The sequence below is a fragment of the Oncorhynchus mykiss genome, chromosome 28, assembly GCF_057628025.1.
Source record: "Oncorhynchus mykiss isolate SJ-2025 chromosome 28, ASM5762802v1, whole genome shotgun sequence".
Taxonomy (NCBI): Eukaryota; Metazoa; Chordata; class Actinopteri; order Salmoniformes; family Salmonidae; genus Oncorhynchus; species Oncorhynchus mykiss.
Window position 1 is genome coordinate 7,312,640 of NC_143049.1, and position 19,929 is coordinate 7,332,568.

The 19,929-nt window shown below is 45.8% G+C and overlaps 1 protein-coding gene across 4 annotated transcripts in view; it reads right to left on the bottom strand.

The window, feature by feature from the left end:
* Positions 1–1,373: 1,373 nt before the first annotated feature.
* Positions 1,374–19,929, bottom strand: part of LOC110508399 (nuclear receptor coactivator 6) — a 38,091-nt gene continuing 19,535 nt past the window's right edge. For 2 of the 4 annotated variants that reach the window (XM_090225683.1, XM_021588910.3), the window contains 11 exons: positions 16,783–17,399; positions 16,078–16,667; positions 15,859–15,977; positions 15,434–15,768; positions 15,122–15,343; positions 11,920–15,007; positions 10,142–10,198; positions 8,822–8,852; positions 2,542–2,583; positions 1,877–2,010; positions 1,374–1,734 (listed from right to left, as the gene is read on the bottom strand). In XM_090225683.1, coding sequence (XP_090081809.1) covers positions 1,688–1,734; positions 1,877–2,010; positions 2,542–2,583; positions 8,822–8,852; positions 10,142–10,198; positions 11,920–15,007; positions 15,122–15,343; positions 15,434–15,768; positions 15,859–15,977; positions 16,078–16,667; positions 16,783–17,399 — 5,282 coding nt within the window. In that variant the 3' untranslated portion in view covers positions 1,374–1,687. Of the gene's footprint in view, positions 1,735–1,876; positions 2,011–2,541; positions 2,584–8,821; positions 8,853–10,141; positions 10,199–11,919; positions 15,008–15,121; positions 15,347–15,433; positions 15,769–15,858; positions 15,978–16,077; positions 16,668–16,782; positions 17,400–19,929 lie in introns of all 4 variants that reach the window. The other 2 variants (XM_021588911.3, XM_021588908.3) reach the window with 1 other exon arrangement.

The window sequence follows — 19,929 nt, forward strand, 5'->3', positions numbered from 1 at the left end:
ATTAGGTTTATACCAATGGGCGCTCTGGATTTACCAACGGACAATCTGACAACTCTCTGAATATACAAACGCCGAGAAGGCACTCTGGCACTCCAGATTGAATTTACGAACGCGCCCAGGACGTTGGTAACTAAGTGTGTTGGTGGACAACATTTTATTCGGTTTTTTTTGCCGACGTTTAGTGACACTGGCCCTATTCAACGGGTGTTGAGCATTTGTAAATTCATCAGTTATTCTGTGCTCTGGCACACTCAGACGAGAGTGCTCTGAAGTTAATAGTAGATAGCCAGAGTGAATTTACGAACCCACCCTAAAATGAATTTATAACATGTATCCTCATTAAGAATGTAGTATACAATATGTTAGTATGGGTATTTGAACACATCTTTACTCTCTGGGGGGGCCATCTGTCCTTTGAAAACGAACAATAGACGGATGAAGATAAGAGGAACAAAAGCAAAACCATGATAAATATTATAAAATCTACATCAAAAGACAATTTACCATTGGCTCGAGGCGCAGAATTGACCTGCAAACTGTACAGAATAAATACAAATATGTTATGTATGCCAGTAGAAAGGAGAATGTCAAGATTCAGACAGAGAAATAAGAAAAATTATACACGAAGCACAGCGATCGCTAGCGCATTTGAAATAAAGTTGCTTCCTGAATGACAACTAATTAAACTTTATTTACATATCGATTGTATCCATGTGAACATATTAAAAATGCCATGTTATCATTATATAGTCAACGAAACCAAATGTTACAATTCAAATAACTATCTAGCCTACTAAATATTAAAATCATAAAGCATAATAACACTACCTGTGAGTCTCTTTGACCATGATCTCTGCTCATTGTCAATTTGCTTGTAAAGCATACACAAGACAGACGCCCAAGGTCAGAAGATGAGGTTGCTTTACAAGCATACACAAGACAGACGCCCAAGGTCAGAAGATGAGGTTTGCTTGTAAAGCATACACAAGACAGACGCCCAAGGTCAGAAGATGAGGTTGATGGAGTCGTCTGGATAGACTGGAATCGTTGCGCACTGGGTCCGAATTTCTGGCCACTGTGCATACTCAAATTAGTTAAAATAATGTTGCCTACTGTCCTACATGGTTCTTCCCTAAAACAGTTGTAATTCACTGATTTCTGGTAAGGTCATGTTCGAAACATGGAAACCGATGAGAAATAGGATCACTTTCTGAATTACAGTAAATACTACATTTTCAGCCTGCAATGCAAAGGTGACAGCATTGAACCATGTTAAAACGGTATATGAAACAACTCATGCAGCCAACTTTCACAGAATATCACAGTACAACTTTGGAGGTACAGCACATTAAACCATTTCATCACAGGACAAAAAAGTAGTAGAACATTTAATGAAGTTTTACAACATAATTATACAATTGAGTCAAGTTTTATTATCAGTCTTCACATAATTAATTAAACACACACACACACACACACACACACACACACACACACACACACACACACACACACACTACAACCTCACATGATAGCAGGGACAAAACATCAACAATTATTTTTCAATTATCTGTACATGGTTATTTTCACCATAAAAAATGTGTAATCCTGGAGAAAAGAAGCTCATCGAATGATTGACAAAGAAAAATACATTTACAATTCAGTTCACAGGGTTTCACTACTGCGGTCATTTAGACTTCCTTCTCTTAGCCTGGGTAGGGCTGGCACCCGTTTCTGAAAGGACAGAGGAGCGAGAGGGGGACATGTTTGATGAGACAAATCCCTTTACAATAAAATGTAAACTATATGTAAGAGTAAGTTGTGTATGAGAGAGTGTTTTGTGCTCTTAATCAAGTCTGCGTGCATGCGCGTGTACCTTTAGCAGCAGCACCGGCTCCAGGCCTGGCCGGTCTCTTCCTCTGCATGCTGTCTGCCACAGTCTCCTCCTCCACCTCCTTGTCGGCCCGCGAGCTCCGTCTGCTAGGACCCTTCGACTTCTCCACGGCAGCCCTGATAGATGCCCGACAGAAAACAGAGCAAGAGACACAGCAGAGGAGAAAGAAAAGAAAAGCAGGAGAGATCAGTTACAAAGATAAAAGAAGAAACTTCAGTAGCTACTCAGTAAAAGTTGGAATATCGCTCCGGTATTCCTTCAAGTTGGGAAATCGCTTCGGAGTGGGCTTTCCTCATATATTTTTTTATTTAACCTTTAACTAGGCAAGTCAGTTAAGAACAAATTCTTATTTACAATGACGGCCTACCACGGCCAAACCAAGATGACGCTGGGCCAATTGTGCGCCACCTTATGGGAAATCACGGCCGGTTGTGATACAGCCTGGAATCGAACCAGGTTCTATAGGAAGGCCTCAAGCACTGCGATGCAGTGCCTTAGCCGCTGCGCCACTCGGGAGCCTGTCCACCACAGATACTGTCCGTCTTCACCGTAAATAGTATCCGATAAATAACAAAATGGTGGATAGATAACAAAATGGTGGACACGACAGGGCTGCGTCCTGGCAGTGCTCACGTGTAAATACATACCTTGAGACTAAGTTAACGGGTGTCTTTCTTTTCTTTGCCCATCTGTGATAGAAGTGGAAAAACAGCAGTCAACTAAACTGTGATAATGCTTGACAAAATGGTTTTATTCCCCCAACATACTCTTAGTGACAATCATCGCCAGAAGAAATCATCAGACATAGCCATATTCATACTAAATTTAGCACAGTCAGTTCTTATGCAGTGGAAGTACTTGTCGTCTTTTGACGTTTGGATATATAGATATATACATACACAAAAGGTATGTGGACACCCCTTCAAATGAATGGCTTCGGCTATTTCATCCACACCCGTTGCTGAAACGTGTATAAAATTGAGCACACAGCCATGCAATCTCCATAGACAATCATTGACAGTAGAATGGCCTTACTGAAGAGCTCAGTGACTTTCAACGTATTTGGTATTTGATTGGGATCCCCATTAGCTGTTGCAAAATCAGCAGCTACTCTTCCTGGGGTCCACACAAAACATAATACAGAATGACATAATACAGAACATCATTAGAGAAGAACCACATTCATTTAAAAAAAAGGCACACGTAGCCTACATATCAATGCATACATATAAACTATCTGGTCAAATAGGGGAGATAAGTTGTGCAGCGAGGTGTTGCTTTATCTGTTTTTTGAACCCAAGTTTGTTGTTTATTTGAGCAATATGAGATGGATTGAAGTTCCATGCAATAAGGGCTCTATATAATACCGTACGTTATCTTGAATTTGTTCTGGATTTGGGGACTGTGAAAAGACCCCTGGTGGCATAAGTGTGTGTGTCAGAGCTGTGTGTAAATTGACTATCCAATCAATGTGATTTAACACATTAATGTTTCTTATAAAATGAAAAAGTGATGCAGTCAGTCTCTCCTCAACTCTTAGCCAAGAGAGACTGGCATGCATCAGACCCTTTGAGTTCTATTAGATAGATAGCTCTGAATCCATGATTTGGCAGAGGTTGAAAAGCCACAGCACTTACGTTTTTTCAATCACAGGTTATGGTCAATAATATCAAAGGCTGCACTGAAATCTAACAGTACAGCTCCCACAATCTTCATATCAATTTCTTTCAACCAATCATCAGTCATTTGTGTCAGTGCAATACATGTTGAGTGCCCTTCTCTATAAGCATGCTGAAATGTTGTTGTTTTTTCCAACAGTTTGCTAAAAGCTGGCAGCAAGCTGATAGGTCTGCTGTTAGAACGAGGTAAGACCACTCTTGGGTAGAATAATAACTTTAGCTTCCCTCCAGGCCTGAGGACAAAGACTTTCCTCTAGGCTCATATTAAAAATATGCCAGATAGGAGTTGCTATAGTCAGCTACCATCCTCAGTAGCTTTCCATCTAAGTTGACTATGCCAAGAGGTTTGTCATTATTGATCATTAACAAAAAAAAATCCACCTCTCCCACACTAACTTTACAAAATTAAATGAAATAATCATGAAAATAATTGCCAACATCAAATGGTTTTGTGATGAATAAGCCATCTGATTTGATGAAAGATGGAGTTGAATTTGTCTTTCTGCCATTAATATTATTTAAAGTACGCCAAAGTTTTTTATCCATCATTTTTTATAATCACTGATCTTGGCTTCATAATATAGTTTCTTCTTTTTTGTTGAGTTAAGTCACATAATTTCTCATTTTGCATTTTCCTCATCAATCCATGGAGCCTTAACAGTAGGTTTCTTAACCGGTGCATGTTTATCAATAATTGGAAGAAGCAATTTCATAAATGTATCGAGTGCAGCATCTGGATGCTTAAATATCATATCAGACCAACAAATGTTTTTAACATATTCCACAAGATTCACAGCAAAATCTTTTGTATGATACACTATTTTATACACTATTTTAGGCCCAGCTGTAACTTTGGCTTCCTGGATATAGCCATTGTATTGTGATCAATGCACCCAATGGGTAGGGATACAGCTTTAGAACAAAGTTCTACAGTATTAAAAAACATGTGATTGATACATGTGGATGATCTTGTTCCTGTATTGTTTGTAAACACCCTAGTAGGTTGATTAATAAGATCTTCTCTAAGCATTACAGGGATATGGCTCTGAATACACTGCTCAAAAAAATAAAGGGAACACTTAAACAACACAATGTAACTCTAAGTCAATCACACTTCTGTGAAATCAAACTGTCCACTTAGGAAGCAACACTGATTGACAATAAATTTCACATGCTGTTGTGCAAATGGAATAGACAACAGGTGGAAATTATAGGCAATTAGCAAGACACCCCCAATAAAGGAGTGGTTCTGCAGGTGGTGACCACAGACCACTTCTCAGTTCCTATGCCTCCTGGCTGATGATTTGGTCACTTTTGAATGCTGGCGGTGCTTTCACTCTAGTGGTAGCATGAGACGGAGTCTACAACCCATACAAGTGGCTCAGGTAGTGCAGCTCATCCAGGATGGCACATCAATGCGAGCTGTGGCAAGAAGGTTTGCTGTGTCTGTCAGCGTAGTGTCCAGAGCATGGTGGTGCTACCAAGAGACAGGCCAGTACATCAGGAGACGTGGAGGAGGCCGTAGGAGGGCAACAACCCAGCAGTAAGACCGCTACCTCCGCCTTTGTGCAAGGAGGAGCACTGCCAGATCCCTGCAAAATGACCTCCAGCAGGCCACAAATGTGCATGTGTCTGCTCAAACGGTCAAAAACAGACTCCATGAGGGTGGTATGAGGGCCCGACGTCCACAGATGGGGGTTGTGCTTACAGCCCAACACCGTGCAAGACGTTTGGCATTTGCCAGAGAACACCAAGATTGGCAAATTCGCCACTGGCGCCCTGTGCTCTTCATAGATGAAAGCAGGTTCACACTGAGCACATGTGACAGAGTCTGGAGACGCCGTGGAGAACGTTCTGCTGCCTGCAACATCCTCCAGCATGACCGGTTTGGCGGTGGGTGTCGTGGGATAATCAGAATTTGTTGGTAACATATGTAAGATGTTTTATATTAATCAAATGTGTGTAAAATTACTTCTCATCAAGAATGTTATTTTTGTATAATACTGTGGCAGGGTTGCAGTATCTGTTCTATGTCAAGACTAAGTTGCAGGGCCGCTGAGAGGGGAGAGGTCAAAGTATCATCATGTGTAAACATATCTTTTGCTCCACTGTGTGTGTGCCAGTTCACTCCCTAGTTTTCCCATCGGAGATGGCAGTGTCTGGAATCATTCTCCTCTCCGTGAGCTTGTCCAGGATTGGTTGTATTTAGAATTGGTTGTATCTAAATGACAATTTGATATATGCCTGTTGATATGGAGGGTTGGTTTATGGTTCTGGGGTTTGAGTAAGGAGACAAAGCTGAACGATTTATTATGTCTATGCTGTCTTATCCTGTGTGTGTGTCTTTACTATAAAGGACCTCATTTACAATGTGGAAGGGGCTCTCAGAGAATTCAGGGGGAGACACTGAATTTATCTGAGAGTCACAGGGTTGTGATAGAGCTCATATAATTAAAGATGGACTTTTATAACTAACTCTGACTTGTGTGTGTGGTTTGCTCCCATGATTTGGTAAATAGAGGAAATTTCCACAACATGGGTCAGTCATGGTGTGGGGTGGCATTTCTTTGGGGGGCTGTGCCAGAGGTAGCCTGACTGCCATTAGGTACCGAGATGAGATCCTCAGACCCCTTGTGAGACCATATGCTGGTGCGGTTGGCCCTGGGTTCCTCCTAATGCAAGACAATGCTAGACCTCATATGGCTGGAGTGTGTCAGCAGTTCCTGCAAGAGGAAGGCATTGATGCTATGGACTGGCCCGCATGTTCCCCAGACCTGAATCCAATTGAGCACATCATGTCTCGCTCCATCCACCAACACCACGTTGCACCACAGACTGTCCAGGAGTTGGCGGATGCTTTAGGCCAGGTCTGGGAGGAGATCCCTCAGGAGACCATCCGCCACCTCATCAGGAGCATGCCCAGGCATTGTAGGGAGGTCATACAGCCACGTGGAGGCCACACACACTACTGAGCCTCATTTTTACTTGTTTTAAGGACATTACATCAAAGTTGGATGAGCCTGGATGAGCCTGGTTTTCCACTTTAATTTTGAGTGTGACTCCAAATCCAGACCTCCATGGGTTGATACATTTGATTTCCATTGATCATTTTTGTGTGATTTTGTTGTCAGCACATTCAACTATGTAAAGAAACAAGTATTTCATTCATTCAGATCTAGGATGTGTTATTTTAGTGTTCCCTTTATTTTTTGGAGCAGTGTATATATGGCAACACCTCCCCCATAATAATTATTGTCTCTTCTATAAATGTTATATCCTTGTATTGCTACTGCTGTATCATCAAATGAATTAACTAAGTGAGTCTCAGAAATGACTAATATATGAATGTTATCTGATGTTAGCAAGTTATTGATTTCATGAACCTTATTTCTAAGGTTACATATATTAATATGGGCTATTTTTAGCCCTTTCCTGGGTAGCTTATCAGAGATAAACATAATACTGAAAAGAGCAAGCAAAGCAAGAGAACAAATATACATTCAGCACATATATACATTCCATTAATCAATTGGTGTGTGTGTGTGTGCTGCGGGGTTGAGGCTACGAACCCATAGGCTTGGCTCTCATCCCTTCCAGATTTCTGGGAGGGAGGGTGGACAATGAGCCTGTCATAGCGGATGTACGCAATGTCCCCACGCGCTCTGGCAGCTATCATGACTGGGATCAGTTCTTTCCTCTTCAGGCACACAGCTTCAGGATAGTCCTGGTTAAGATATGCATTCCTCTCAAGTTCTTGGCTCTTTCCAGAACAGCTACCTTGTTCTTGAACCTCAGGAACTTGACCACTATCGGCCTGGGCCTATCACCAGGGCCGGTAGTGGGTTTTCCAGTCCTGTGGACACGCTCCACCTCCAATCTTCCTGTGGTCCATCTTCAATTTCTCAGAGATCATTTCCCTCACTTTGTCCTCAAGACTCCACCCAGGTCTCAGGTGGAGATTCTGCAATTCCGTCCACAACCATGTTGTTTCGCCTTGATTGTCCCTCAAGATAGTCTGATTTATCTGTTATCATGTTATCATGGATTCACACACAGGACTGATGTCCTCTCTCAATGACTTACAGATTGCTGCCGTTCTCCTGTTTCAACTCGTAGAGCTGACCCTGGGAGAACTGCAAACTGTTCTTCAGGTCGTCCATTCTTTTATTAGTAGAATCCACCATTATTTGGACAAAAAACTTGAAGCTATTTTCTTTTTGTTGTAACTCCTTGTAGGTCTCTTTTTGTTTGTTTAAAAGATCATTAACGCGTGATAGAGAGACACCAATGGCACTGTCCTCAATGGTACAGCCGCCGGCTTTGGTCTTTGTCATGGTAGCTAGCAACATATGTTAGGCTGTTACTCCTCACTTTTCCAGACAGGGCAGGTCACAGAGAAATTTGAAAACAACAAACAGCAGGGCTCTAGACAGCCACAAACCCGGGACAATCCGCAGTCCCAGCCACAATGGCTAACCAGGTCGCAGGCTGCGTTCAAGAACACCTCGCTAGGTTGATGTCCAGCTATCTAGCAGTTAGGCTAGCTGCGACTCCAAATAGCTCCTCAGACCCGTCCTTGGTCGGCAGGATCACTGGAAAGATACAAGCAGTCCCAGCAATTGATGCCAACTGCGTCGTGGGATCCAACATAAGAAGCTAGGTAGCTACCGAGAACTTTCCAAAATACTTTAAACAGCAAACTTTCCAAACAAACAAAACCGAGCTCTTTCCCGTTCCATATACAACAGGAAGTGACGTCTGTGGCTGCAGAAAATAGTAGAAGTGGCACTGTCATAGGATGCCACCTTTCCAACAATTCAGTTCGTCACATTTCTGCCCTGCTAGAGATGCCCTGGTCAACTGTAAGTGCTAATATTGTGAAGAGGAAACTTCTAGGAGCAACAACAGCTCAGCCGCAAAGAGGTAGGCCACACAAGCTCAGAGAACAGAACCGTCGAGGTGTCCACATACCTTTGGTCATGTAGTTTAACAAGTGGCTCATCGATTTTCCTCAAGTACCCCCACCGCCCAACCAAATGAACTACCTGAGTTTCAGTAGTTACAAATGGCAAAGCATTTCTGTTTACAAACATGGCACTTACTGTAGACTAGGCCAATTACTAACAAATACTTAAAGAATAGTGAAGTAACCTTTTACAGGCAATGGAATAACCCAATTACCTCTGGCATGACAATTATTTCTTTCATACTGACATTTTGTTAGTCTGAAATGTCTTGAGAACCTCACCCTTGTTCAGTCACAGTGGCAACTTCTTCTGCTGTAGAAAGAAAAAAAGACAAACAAAAAAGTTACTAAATATCACAAGATGCATGCTATGTTCACGGCATACAGTGCATCATATAAAAGCACGGTCCAAGACCTGTACAAGTATCTTATAACAAAACCATTTTCAGATTTGGTCTCAGACTATAACATTATTTAATACTGTATATACAAAAGTATGTGGACTTGGCTATTTAAGCTACACACGTTGCTGACAGGTATATAAAATCAAGCACACAGCCATATAATGTTTTATACAAACATTGGCAGTAGAATGGCCTTACTGAAGAGCTCAATTACTTTCAATGTGGCTCTGTGATACAATACCACCTTTCCAACAAGTAGGTTTGCCAAATTTCTGCCATGCTAGAGCTGCCCTGGTCAACTGTAAGTGCTGTTATTGTGAAGTAGAAATGTCTAGGCGCAACAACGGCTCAGCCGTGAAGTGGTAGGCCACACAAGCTCAGAGAACGGGACCGCCGACTGCAGAAGTGCGTAAAAATCGTCTGTCCTCGGTTGCAATGCTCACTACCGAGTTCCAAACTGCCTCTGGAAGCAACGTCAGCACAATAACTGTTAGTCTGGAGCTTCATGAAATGGGTTTCCATGGCCGAGCAGCCGCACACAAGCCTACGATCACCATGGTCAATGCAACGTGTCAACTGGAGTGGTGCAAAGCTTGCCGCCATTGGACTCTGGAGCAGTGGAAACGGGTTCTCTGGTGTGATGAATCACGCTTCACCATCTGCGATTCCAATGGACGAATCTGGGTTTGGGGGATGCCAAGAGAACGCTACCTGCATACAATGACATTCTAGACAATTCTGTGCTTCCCCAAACTGTTGCCACAAAGTTGGAAGGCCCTATCTCACTTCAGCATGCACAAAGCGAGGTCCATACTAAAATGGTTTGTTGAGATCAGTCTGGAAGAACATGACTGGCCTGCACAGAGCCCTGACCTCAACCCCATCGAACACCTTAGTGGAAAGCCTTCCCAGGCTGTTATAGCAGCAAAGGGGGGACCAACTCCATATTAATGCCCATGATTTTGGAATGAGATGTTTGACGAGCAGGTAAATGCATACTTTTGTTCATGTAGTGTAACTTGTGCTTCTATGCTGTAGTTGTTTCATTTTATGGTGCCATCTAGATATACCACCATCTTTGCATATATTCCATTTGTACTCGGTTGCCAAGTCATATTATGTCATTGCCATGTCATTACATAAAGGGTCCGGAACATCCACCATTTTGTTATAGATCAGTTAGTGTGACAGTACTTACCAGTATTTTCAGTAGCAGAAGGCTCCTCTTGCTGTAGAGCTTCAGGTTGGATTGACACTGGGAGGAAGGAGATGGTGGAGGTTGTTATTATCACTGAAAGGTCGATATGTGGGGGATAAGTTACTCAATCATGGATTGATTGATATGTTAAGTGCCTTGCGAAAGTATTCGGCCCCATTGAACTTTGCGACCTTTTGCCACATTTCAGGCTTCAAACATCAAGATATAAAACTGTATTTTTTTGTGAAGAATCAACAACAAGTGGGACACAATCATGAAGTGGAACGACATTTATTGGATATTTAACTTTTTTAACAAATCAAAAACTTAAAAATTGGGCGTGCAAAATTATTCAGCCCCCTTAAGTTAATACTTTGTAGCGCCACCTTTTGCTGCGATTACAGCTGTAAATCGCTTGGGGTATGTCTCTATCAGTTTTGCACATCGAGAGACTGAATTTTTTTCCCATTCCTCCTTGCAAAACAGCTCGAGCTCAGTGAGGTTGGATGGAGAGCATTTGTGAACAGCAGTTTTCAGTTCTTTCCACAGATTCTCGATTGGATTCAGGTCTGGACTTTGACTTGGCCATTCTAACACCTGGATATGTTTATTTTTGAACCATTCCATTGTAGATTTTGCTTTATGTTTTGGATCATTGTCTTGTTGGAAGACAAATCTCCGTCCCAGTCTCAGGTCTTTTGCAGACTCCATCAGGTTTTCTTCCAGAATGGTCCTTTATTTGGCTCCATCCATCTTCCCATCAATTTTAACCATCTTCCCTGTCCCTGCTGAAGAAAAGCAGGCCCAAACCATGATGCTGCCACCACCATGTTTGACAGTGGGTATGGTGTGTTCAGGGTGATGAGCTGTGTTGCTTTTACGCCAAACATAACGTTTTGCATTGTTGCCAAAAAGTTCAATTTTGGTTTCATCTGACCAGAGCACCTTCTTCCACATGTTTGGTGTGTCTCCCAGGTGGCTTGTGGCAAACTTTAAACAACACTTTTTATGGATATCTTTAAGAAATGGCTTTCTTCTTGCCACTCTTCCATAAAGGCCAGATTTGTGCAATATACGACTGATTGTTGTCCTATGGACAGAGTCTCCCACCTCAGCTGTAGATCTCTGCAGTTCATCCAGAGTGATCATGGGCCTCTTGGCTGCATCTCTGATCAGTCTTCTCCTTGTATGAGCTGAAAGTTTAGAGGGACGGCCAGGTCTTGGTAGATTTGCAGTGGTCTGATACTCCTTCCATTTCAATATTATCGCTTGCACAGTGCTCCTTGGGATGTTTAAAGCTTGGGAAATCTTTTTGTATCCAAATTCGGCTTTAAACTTCTTCACAACAGTATCTCGGACCTGCCTGGTGTGTTCCTTGCTCTTCATGATGCTCTCTGCGCTTTTAACGGACCTCTGAGACTATCACAGTGCAGGTGCATTTATACGGAGACTTGATTACACACAGGTGGATTGTATTTATCATCATTAGTCATTTAGGTCAACATTGGATCATTCAGAGATCCTCACTGAACTTCTGGAGAGAGTTTGCTGCACTGAAAGTAAAGGGGCTGAATAATTTTGCACACCCAATTTTTCAGTTTTTGATTTGTTAAAAAAGTTTGAAATATCCAATAAATGTCGTTCCACTTCATGATTGTGTCCCACTTGTTGTTGATTCTTCACAAAAAAATACAGTTTTATATCTTTATTTGAAGCCTGAAATGTGGCAAAAGGTCGCAAAGTTCAAGGGGGCCGAATACTTTCGGAAGGCACTGTACCTGGGGTGATCTGGATATTCTCCGAAGGTGCTGTGGCCTCTGGTGGGGCTGGCTGGCTTGGAGGCTCCATGGCTGTGGGGACAGGCTGAGCCACAGTAGGGGTAAGGGCCGCTGGGGAGGATATGGCTGGGGAGGATATGGCTGAGGAGTCCCTGGGGGGGTTGGAGGGTCCAGTGGTGGCAACAACAGGAGATGTAGATGGGGACAGATTTGGTATCAGGACTGGGGCTGAAGGAGGAGCCAGATCAGCAAGAAATGTAGCAGTGGTAGGAACAGGGGCAGTAGTAGTGATTGGGGTGGTGACAGGGACTGAGACTGGCAGAGGGGTGGTAGGTTTAGAGGCTGGAGCAGGAACAGGGGACTGGGCTGGTGGAGCAGGAACAGGGGACTGGGCTGGTGTAGCAGGTTGAGCATGAACAGGAGTTGGAGCTGATACGGGAGGAGGAGTAGTGGTGACTTTCGGAGCAGCAGCAGAAGTAGTCCGAGTCTGTGCTCCAGACACTGTGGCCTCAGTCTGGGTGAGAGATGCAGGGGATGTATGAATGGGCACACCCCCAGCGTTCAGACCTGTCTGGTGCTGGTAAGCCCCCCCTAAAGTCTGGGCTGGCCATTCCTTAGAAACCTGCTGGGAATCTGGTGGACTGCTCACTGGTGCAGAGCCAGGAGCCTGGAAAGGCTTGCCCTGGGCAGCCAAGGAGGGGGAGCATGGAAAGGGGGACCCTAGGGGCTGCTGGAAGGGAGACGAGGCAAACGTAGAGGCTGTGGGATAGGGGCTTGGACGGCGGGAAGGCTGCCCAACTGGTGGGGTAGATTTCTGTCCGGTGAGCGCCTCACCAGAGGTCTCTGGTTTGGGAGTGGTAGGGCTTTGCTGCTGGGGAGGAGGCAAGTTACTAACAGGGGAAGCCTGTCTACTGGCCATCTGGACCTGCTCAACTAGCGTTCGGGCAGGCTGGGTGCCGGCCACACTGACCACAGAAGCCTGGGTCCAGGCAGAGCCTTGGGCCTGGGTTGGAGCGGTGGTGAGCTGGATATTAGTTGTGGACACCTGTATGGGCCCTACCATGGTGATCGGCTGGGACACCATTGTGGTGTTGGGGGCCACAGACGCAGCGGGGACCTGGAAGATTGGGGTACCAGTATTAATAAACACAGGCGTGGTAATGAATTGGGGCCGGGGGGCAGTGGTCTGCTGGCTGAGCTGCTGTGGTCTGATGTTCTTACTGGGCATGGCCACCATAGTGGAGACGATGGCTGGGGGGGCCTGAGGGGTGGAACTGATAGGGTTGGAGGTGACAAACACGGTTATCTGGTTGGGGGAGATGGTGGCAGAGGACGCAGGGATCTGCAGGACTGTGGAGACACTGGCCAGGGGTTTAGGGCTGGGGATTAATTTGGGACTAACTGCAGGGTTTGAGTTAGAGTTTGGCCTGGGGGAAACGTTGAGGCTGGGACAACTATGACTGACTGTGGCTGTGTTGGGGCTAGCGCCCACATTGACACGAAGACTAGGAGCAGGGTTTAGAGTAGGGTTGGGGCTAGCAGTCGAGTTTAGATTGGGGCTAGGGCTGTGATTAGCATTAAGATTGGGGCTTCCTTTAGGCTGCAGATTAGGACTACTGGCTGGATTTGAGAGTTTGGGGCAGGGGGTTGAGCTGGGCTTGGGTTTAGCTTCTGGCTCGTTCACAGCAGCACCAGTAGTAGCAACAGCAGTATCCCCCACTTCCAAGCTCTGAAAAGCACTGGATGGGTTCTCTTGATCTATGGAGGCTTTAGTGCTCTCCTTGTAGACAGTATCCCCAGCTGGAGCACTCTGAGTGGGCCTGGCAGGCACGCTGGGGGTGGCTGTGTTATCCAGTAGCTGGTTAAGGGAGGTAGGAACATCCCTGAGAGCAGGAGAGGCCTCATATACAGATACATACTCCTGCTGAGGAGCCATCTGTACAGGCTGCCTCTCCCCTGTTACCATTGTGCGCTCAAGCCCAGCTTTAGCCTCCTGAGGAGTTGGGACACGAAGGCTAGCCATCCGGGGGGCAGAGAGCTCTCTCAAAGGCTGGGGCATCTGCCGCTGCTCTACACCTGCCATTCCCTGCCCTTCCCTGGGCATCTCAGCTGTGTTATCCTGGAACCCCTGGAAGGGGCTCTGGATCTGATGGGCATCCAGGCCCACCCCAACCGCGAGTGGGAGTGAGACCGGGCTAGGAGGCACTGGGGTTGGGCTCAACATCATGGTCTGCCCTGTCTGGGGGTTGATGTGTTGCTGGTGAGGGGAGGTTAGTGCAATCTTAGCCCCCTTCTGCCTCCCCGGGCTGGGGGTAGTGGATTTGCGGCTGGAGGCAGGGCTGGATCTGCGGCTGTTACTGGGACTGGCCCTTTTAGCCTGCCCTCCTCCAGACTGCTTGTCCTGTTTCCCTTGGCCCAAGTTGGCCGCTCCACTGCCTATAGGGAAAGACTGCTGACCATTGTTAGAGTTACCTCCACCACTTCCATTGTTGCTAGACATAGTTAGGCTGGGAGGGGCCTGCCCTATGGCTTTGAGAGTGGTGGGGTTGAGCCCACCCTGCTGTTCAAAGCCCCGGCTGAGGTTGGGCTGCCTGGGTGGTAGAGGGATGTTGATCTTGGGGGGAAACAGGCATGCGATGGAGGCGTTCAGCCTCTCAGGGGAGAGGTTGATCTCAGAGGGCTCAGTGCTGGGAGGACGGTTGGTAGGTGTGAGAGGGTGGTGGTAGGGCCTGGGACTGGCCCGGTTGGGTGTTTTGGGCCTGGAGCTCTGGGAGGTGGTGGCAACGCTAGGGAAGTGGAGGCCAGGCATGGGGCCACCCTGCAGGGGCTGAGGGGGCATCTGTTGCTGGGGACTGGCTCCAGGGTGCTGGGGCATGGGCGAGGGGCTGGGGCCCTGCTTCATCATGTGGGCGTTTGTGCCCTGGTTCACCACCAACTGTTGGGCTCCATTCCCAGACTGCATCCCCATCTCCTGGCCTCCAGATCTGTCCTGTAGTGAGTTGGGACCTCCAGGGGCCTCCTCAGCCCCCGTTCCTTGGGAACCAGGCCCTGCCTCAGGGTGAGACATCCGCCGGGCTGCCCCAGTCATCTACATTGGTAGGGATAGATGATATACACACCCCAGGGAATTAACAGGCATAGAATATTAACAAGACAATAATAAATATGATATAATTCAAACATCTATCAGATCGTGTCCAACCTGTGGGTTGACCATGAGGGGCATCCCTCTGGGTTTGTCTGGGGAGGGGGGCACTCCTCCGTGCCCCTGGAGGTTGATCATGACGGGCATGTTGCCCTGCTGGGTGCCAGGCATCCTCTGGGCCTCCCCGGTGTTCATCATGCCCCTGGGGGGGTTCTGCCCACCTGGATGGAGGGGCATCCGGTTTTTAGCCTGCTCCTGCTGCATCTTCATGACCATCTGCTGCTATAACACAACCGGAACAAATTAGCTATATAATCCATAGTTAACATGGAAAATGTGTCGTGACGACACACACGCAGTCGATGGTACCTGTTGTTGCTGCTGCTGCTGCTGTTGATGGTGTGGTTGTTGCTGCTTTTGTTGTTGTTGTAGATGATGAGGGTGCATCTGTGGCTGGCCTTGAGTCTGACCCAGAGCTCCAGCCACCCCCTGTTGCTGTCCTGGAGGAACTTGCATTCCCTGCATCTGCTGTTGCATCTGTTGCTGCTGTTGTTGCATTTGTTGTTGTTGCTGTAGCTGCTGTTGTTGCAGCTGCTGCTGATGCTGCTGCTGCTGCTGAATATGCTGCTGTTGTTGATGCTGCTGCATGAACTGCATAGGCACCTGCGGTAGGACTCTCTGGTCTCCAGGCTGACCTGGGAAACCTGACATGAGAAAAAATGAATGATAAGAAGCCACTCAACTAAAATATACAAGTGTGAGTGAGCAAACCAAGAATCACGAACATTGCATACCTGCAGGCCTGTTGGTGAAGTCTGAAAGTTTGGGTCCAGAATGGTCCATGCCCACCCCCTGTTCCCCACTCAGTGCTGGCAGCTCTGGGTCCTCCAGGCCAACACCCACATCCAGACCCCTGGGTAGAAGAAAATAATACCTCAAATGACTAACCATGTCCAATATCAAATACTTTGTGTGGATATAGCTTAAGATTTCAATAACATTCAGCTCCTTACCCTAGCCCCTCCATCGGCTGCTGTCCCTCCCCTACTTTGGGCTTCTTCTTGCGTGGTGGTTTCTTCTTCTTGGGTTTGGCCTGGCCAGGTCCTCCAGCCCCCTGCTTCCCCCCAGGTCCAAACTGACTAGCCGAGATGTCACTCTGGAGCAGGTTGACCAGGAGAGGACTGGTGAGCGTCACGTCCTTGTTCACTGGAAAACCCCCTGCCTGAGCGCACAACCCACTCATAGGCATTTGACCCCCGAACTGGGGATTGAAGTTCATCCCGTGACCCGGGAAGTGGCCGTTGCCCACCTGCATGTGCTGGGGGGCTCCAATTCCTGTCATGCCTTGCTGCTGTTGCTGACCCTGTATGTCCTGGAGCATCTGTTGGACACTGCCCATGTCGCCTGTACAGCCACTGGGGTCTCCGAGAGCGTGTGGGTGTTGCTGCGTCGCCTGTTGTTGCTGCTGTTGTAGAATGGCTTGTTGTTTCTGTTGTTGGAGCTGCTGCTGCTGTAGCTGCTGCTGGACCAGAGGATGACCACTGGGGAGTCTCATCTGACTGTGCATACCCATGACCTGGTTTGGGTTGCCACCCATGGGGACCTGGACAAATTTAGGAATGAGCAAGTGAAATAATATTTCCCTACACAGGGAAATTGGGTTTTCCACCTATTGCCACAATGCAAATAACATTTTTTTTTTTAAAGAAATTGAATACCTGTTGGGGCTGCTGCTGGGTCATCTGTTGATGTTGTTGTAGCTGGTGTTGCTGCTGCTGTTGTTGGAGCTGAGCCATTTGCTGCTGCTGCTGCTGCTGTTGGCCCACCTGAGCTTGCTGGAACTGAGACATGTTACCGGGTCCGTTAGGAGACGGACCCCGCATGACCCCAGCTTGACCTTTCACCCCAAACGCATGTTTGTTTCCTTGCATCTGTTCCATCATGGAGTTTTGCTGTTGTTGCTGCTGATGCTGCTGTTGTAGGAGCATCGCCTGGTGCCCCTGCCCTCCAACCACCTGGCTGTGCATCACCCCCTGGCCCTGCTGGGGCACCAGCTGCTTGGGTGGGGTCATGCCTCCTCTCTGCCCTGGGTTGAGGGGTCTGGAGAGGACCGTTTGCCCCGGACCCCCACCCTGGACCATCTGGCTGGGGGACGAGGACACAGGCTGGCCCTGGAGGCCCATCATCTGGTTCTGGAGGCTGGGCTGGCCCATACTGGGGCCTGAGGTGGTGCCTGGGGGCTGGCCGGCCATGCCACCGTGGAGGCCCATGACATTGGGCTGGGAGTGGCACGGACCTTGCATGTTGTTGGGGGTGGAGGCTGACGACTGGGCTCCTGAAATCAGATCATAAGAGAATGACACTGAAGTTGGCCTGATACAGATTAAATCATATCACTGTATTGTCTGCTGGGTTAGTCCACTTGATTTTAATCACTTTTTGACAACACCTCTTTTGATTTTAACTAAACTCTCCATACATACTCGCCCAGTGGTCAGAAAGTAACTTTTTGGACCTGAATGCCAAAACATTCAAGAGATAGAGGTGCCCAAAGTTGAACCTTTTTGCATACCCCACTCATGGTATATGAGACATCCATGTCTTCAGCACTGGAAAAGATACAACGATTGAGTTTGACATAATTTAAAAGCTTACAAAGAGGGTTGTCAAACTAGCGTTCATTTCCTGAAGAAAAAAATAATATATTTACACACAGCTGAAGTCAGAAGTTTACATACACTTAGGTTGGAGTCATTAAAACTTGTTTTTCAACCACTCCACACATTTCTTGTTAACAAACTATAGTTTTGACAAGTCGGTTAGGACATCTACTTTGTGAACGAAACAAGTAATTTTTCCAACAATTGTTTACAGAGAGATTAATTCACTCTATCACAATTCCAGTGGGTCAGAAGATTACATACACTAAGTTGACTGTGCCTTTAACTTCTTTGGGACTGGGGGGCAGTATTGAGTAGCTTGGATAATAAGGTGCTCAGAGTAAACTGCCTGCTACTCAGGCTCAAAAGCTAGAATATGCATATAATTAGTAGATTTGGTTAGGAAACACACTGAAGTTTCTAAAACTGTTTGAATGATGTCTGTGAGTATAACAGAACTCATATGGCAGGCAAAACCCTGAGAAAAAAATCCAACCAGGAAGTGGGATATCTGAGGTTTGTAGTTTTTCAAGTCATTGCCAATCGAATATACAGTGTCTATGGGGTCATATTGCACTTCCCAAGGCTTCCACTAGATGCCAACAGTCTTTAGAACCTTGTTTCAGGCTTCTACTGTGAGGGGGAGCGAATGAGAGCTGTTTGAGTCAGGTGTCTGGCAGAATGCCATGAGCTAAATCATGCGCGCGCCCGTGAGAGGTAGCTGCGTTCCTTTTAATTGTTCGGTTGAAACATTATTGAAGATTTATGATAAAACATCCTAAAGATCGATTCTATACTTCGTTTGACATGTTTCTACGAACTATAATATAACTTTTTAAACTTTTCGTCAGAACTAAGTGATCGCGTATTGAACATTTGGATTACTGGGCTAAACACGAAAACAAAAAGGATGTATTTGGACATAAATGGACTTTATAGAACAAAACAAACATTTATGGTGGAACTGGGATTCCTGGGAGTGCATTTCGATCAAGATCATCAAAGGTAAGTGAATATTTATAACGCTATTTGTGACACCTCTCCTTCTTTGGAAAATGGCTGTATGTTTTTTCTGTGGCTAGGTGCTGACCTAACATAAATCGCTAGGTATCCTTTCGCAATAAAGCCTTTTTGAAATCTGACACAGCGGTTGAATTAAGGAGAAGTTTATCTATAATTCCATGCATAACACTTGTCATTCATCAATGTTTATTATGAGTATTTCTGTAATTTGATGTGGTTCTCTGCACTTTCACCGGATGTTTGTTTGAGACAATGCATTTCTAAACATAACACACCAATTTCAAATTAGGTTTTTGGACATAAAGATTAACTTTATCGAACCAAACACACATTTATTGTGTAACATGAAGTTCTGTGAGTGCCATCCGGTTAAGATCATCAAAGGTTAGTGATCAATTTTAACGCTATTTCTGTCTTTTGTGAGCCCTCTCCTTGGCTGGAAAATGGCTGTATGGTTTTCTGTGACTAGGTGCTGACCTAACATAATCGTTTGGTGTGCTTTCGCCGTAAAGCCTATTTGAAATCGGACACTGTGGCTGGATTTACAAGAAGTTTATCTTTAAAATGGTGTATAATACTTGTATGTTTGAGGAATTTTAATTATGGGATTTCTGTTATGATTTGGCGTCCTTCAATTTCACCGGCTGTTGGCAAGGTGGGACGCTACCGTCCCACATATCCAAGAGAACGTAAACAGCTTGTAATAGTCCAGAAAATGATGTCATGGCTTTAAATGCTTCTGATAAGCTAATTGAAATCATTTGAGTCAGTTGGATGTGTACCTGTGGATGTATTTCAAGGCCTACCTTCAAACTCAGTGCCTCTTTGCTTGACATCATGGGAAAATCAAAAGAAATCAGCCAAGACCTCAGAAAAATTGTAGACCTTTCTTTACATAGTTGTAGACCCGGTCTGGTTCATCCTTGGGAGCGATTTCCAAACGCCTGAAGGTATCACGTTCATCTGTACAAACAATAGTACGCAAGTATAAACACCATGGGACAACACAGCCGTCATACCGCACAGGAAGGAGATGTGTTCTGTCTCCTAGAGATGAACGTACTGTGGTGCGAAAAGTGCAAATCAATCCCAGAACAGCAGCAAAGGACCTTGTGAAGATGCTGGAGGAAACAGGAACAAATGTATCTATATCCACAGTAAAACGAGTCCTATATCGACATA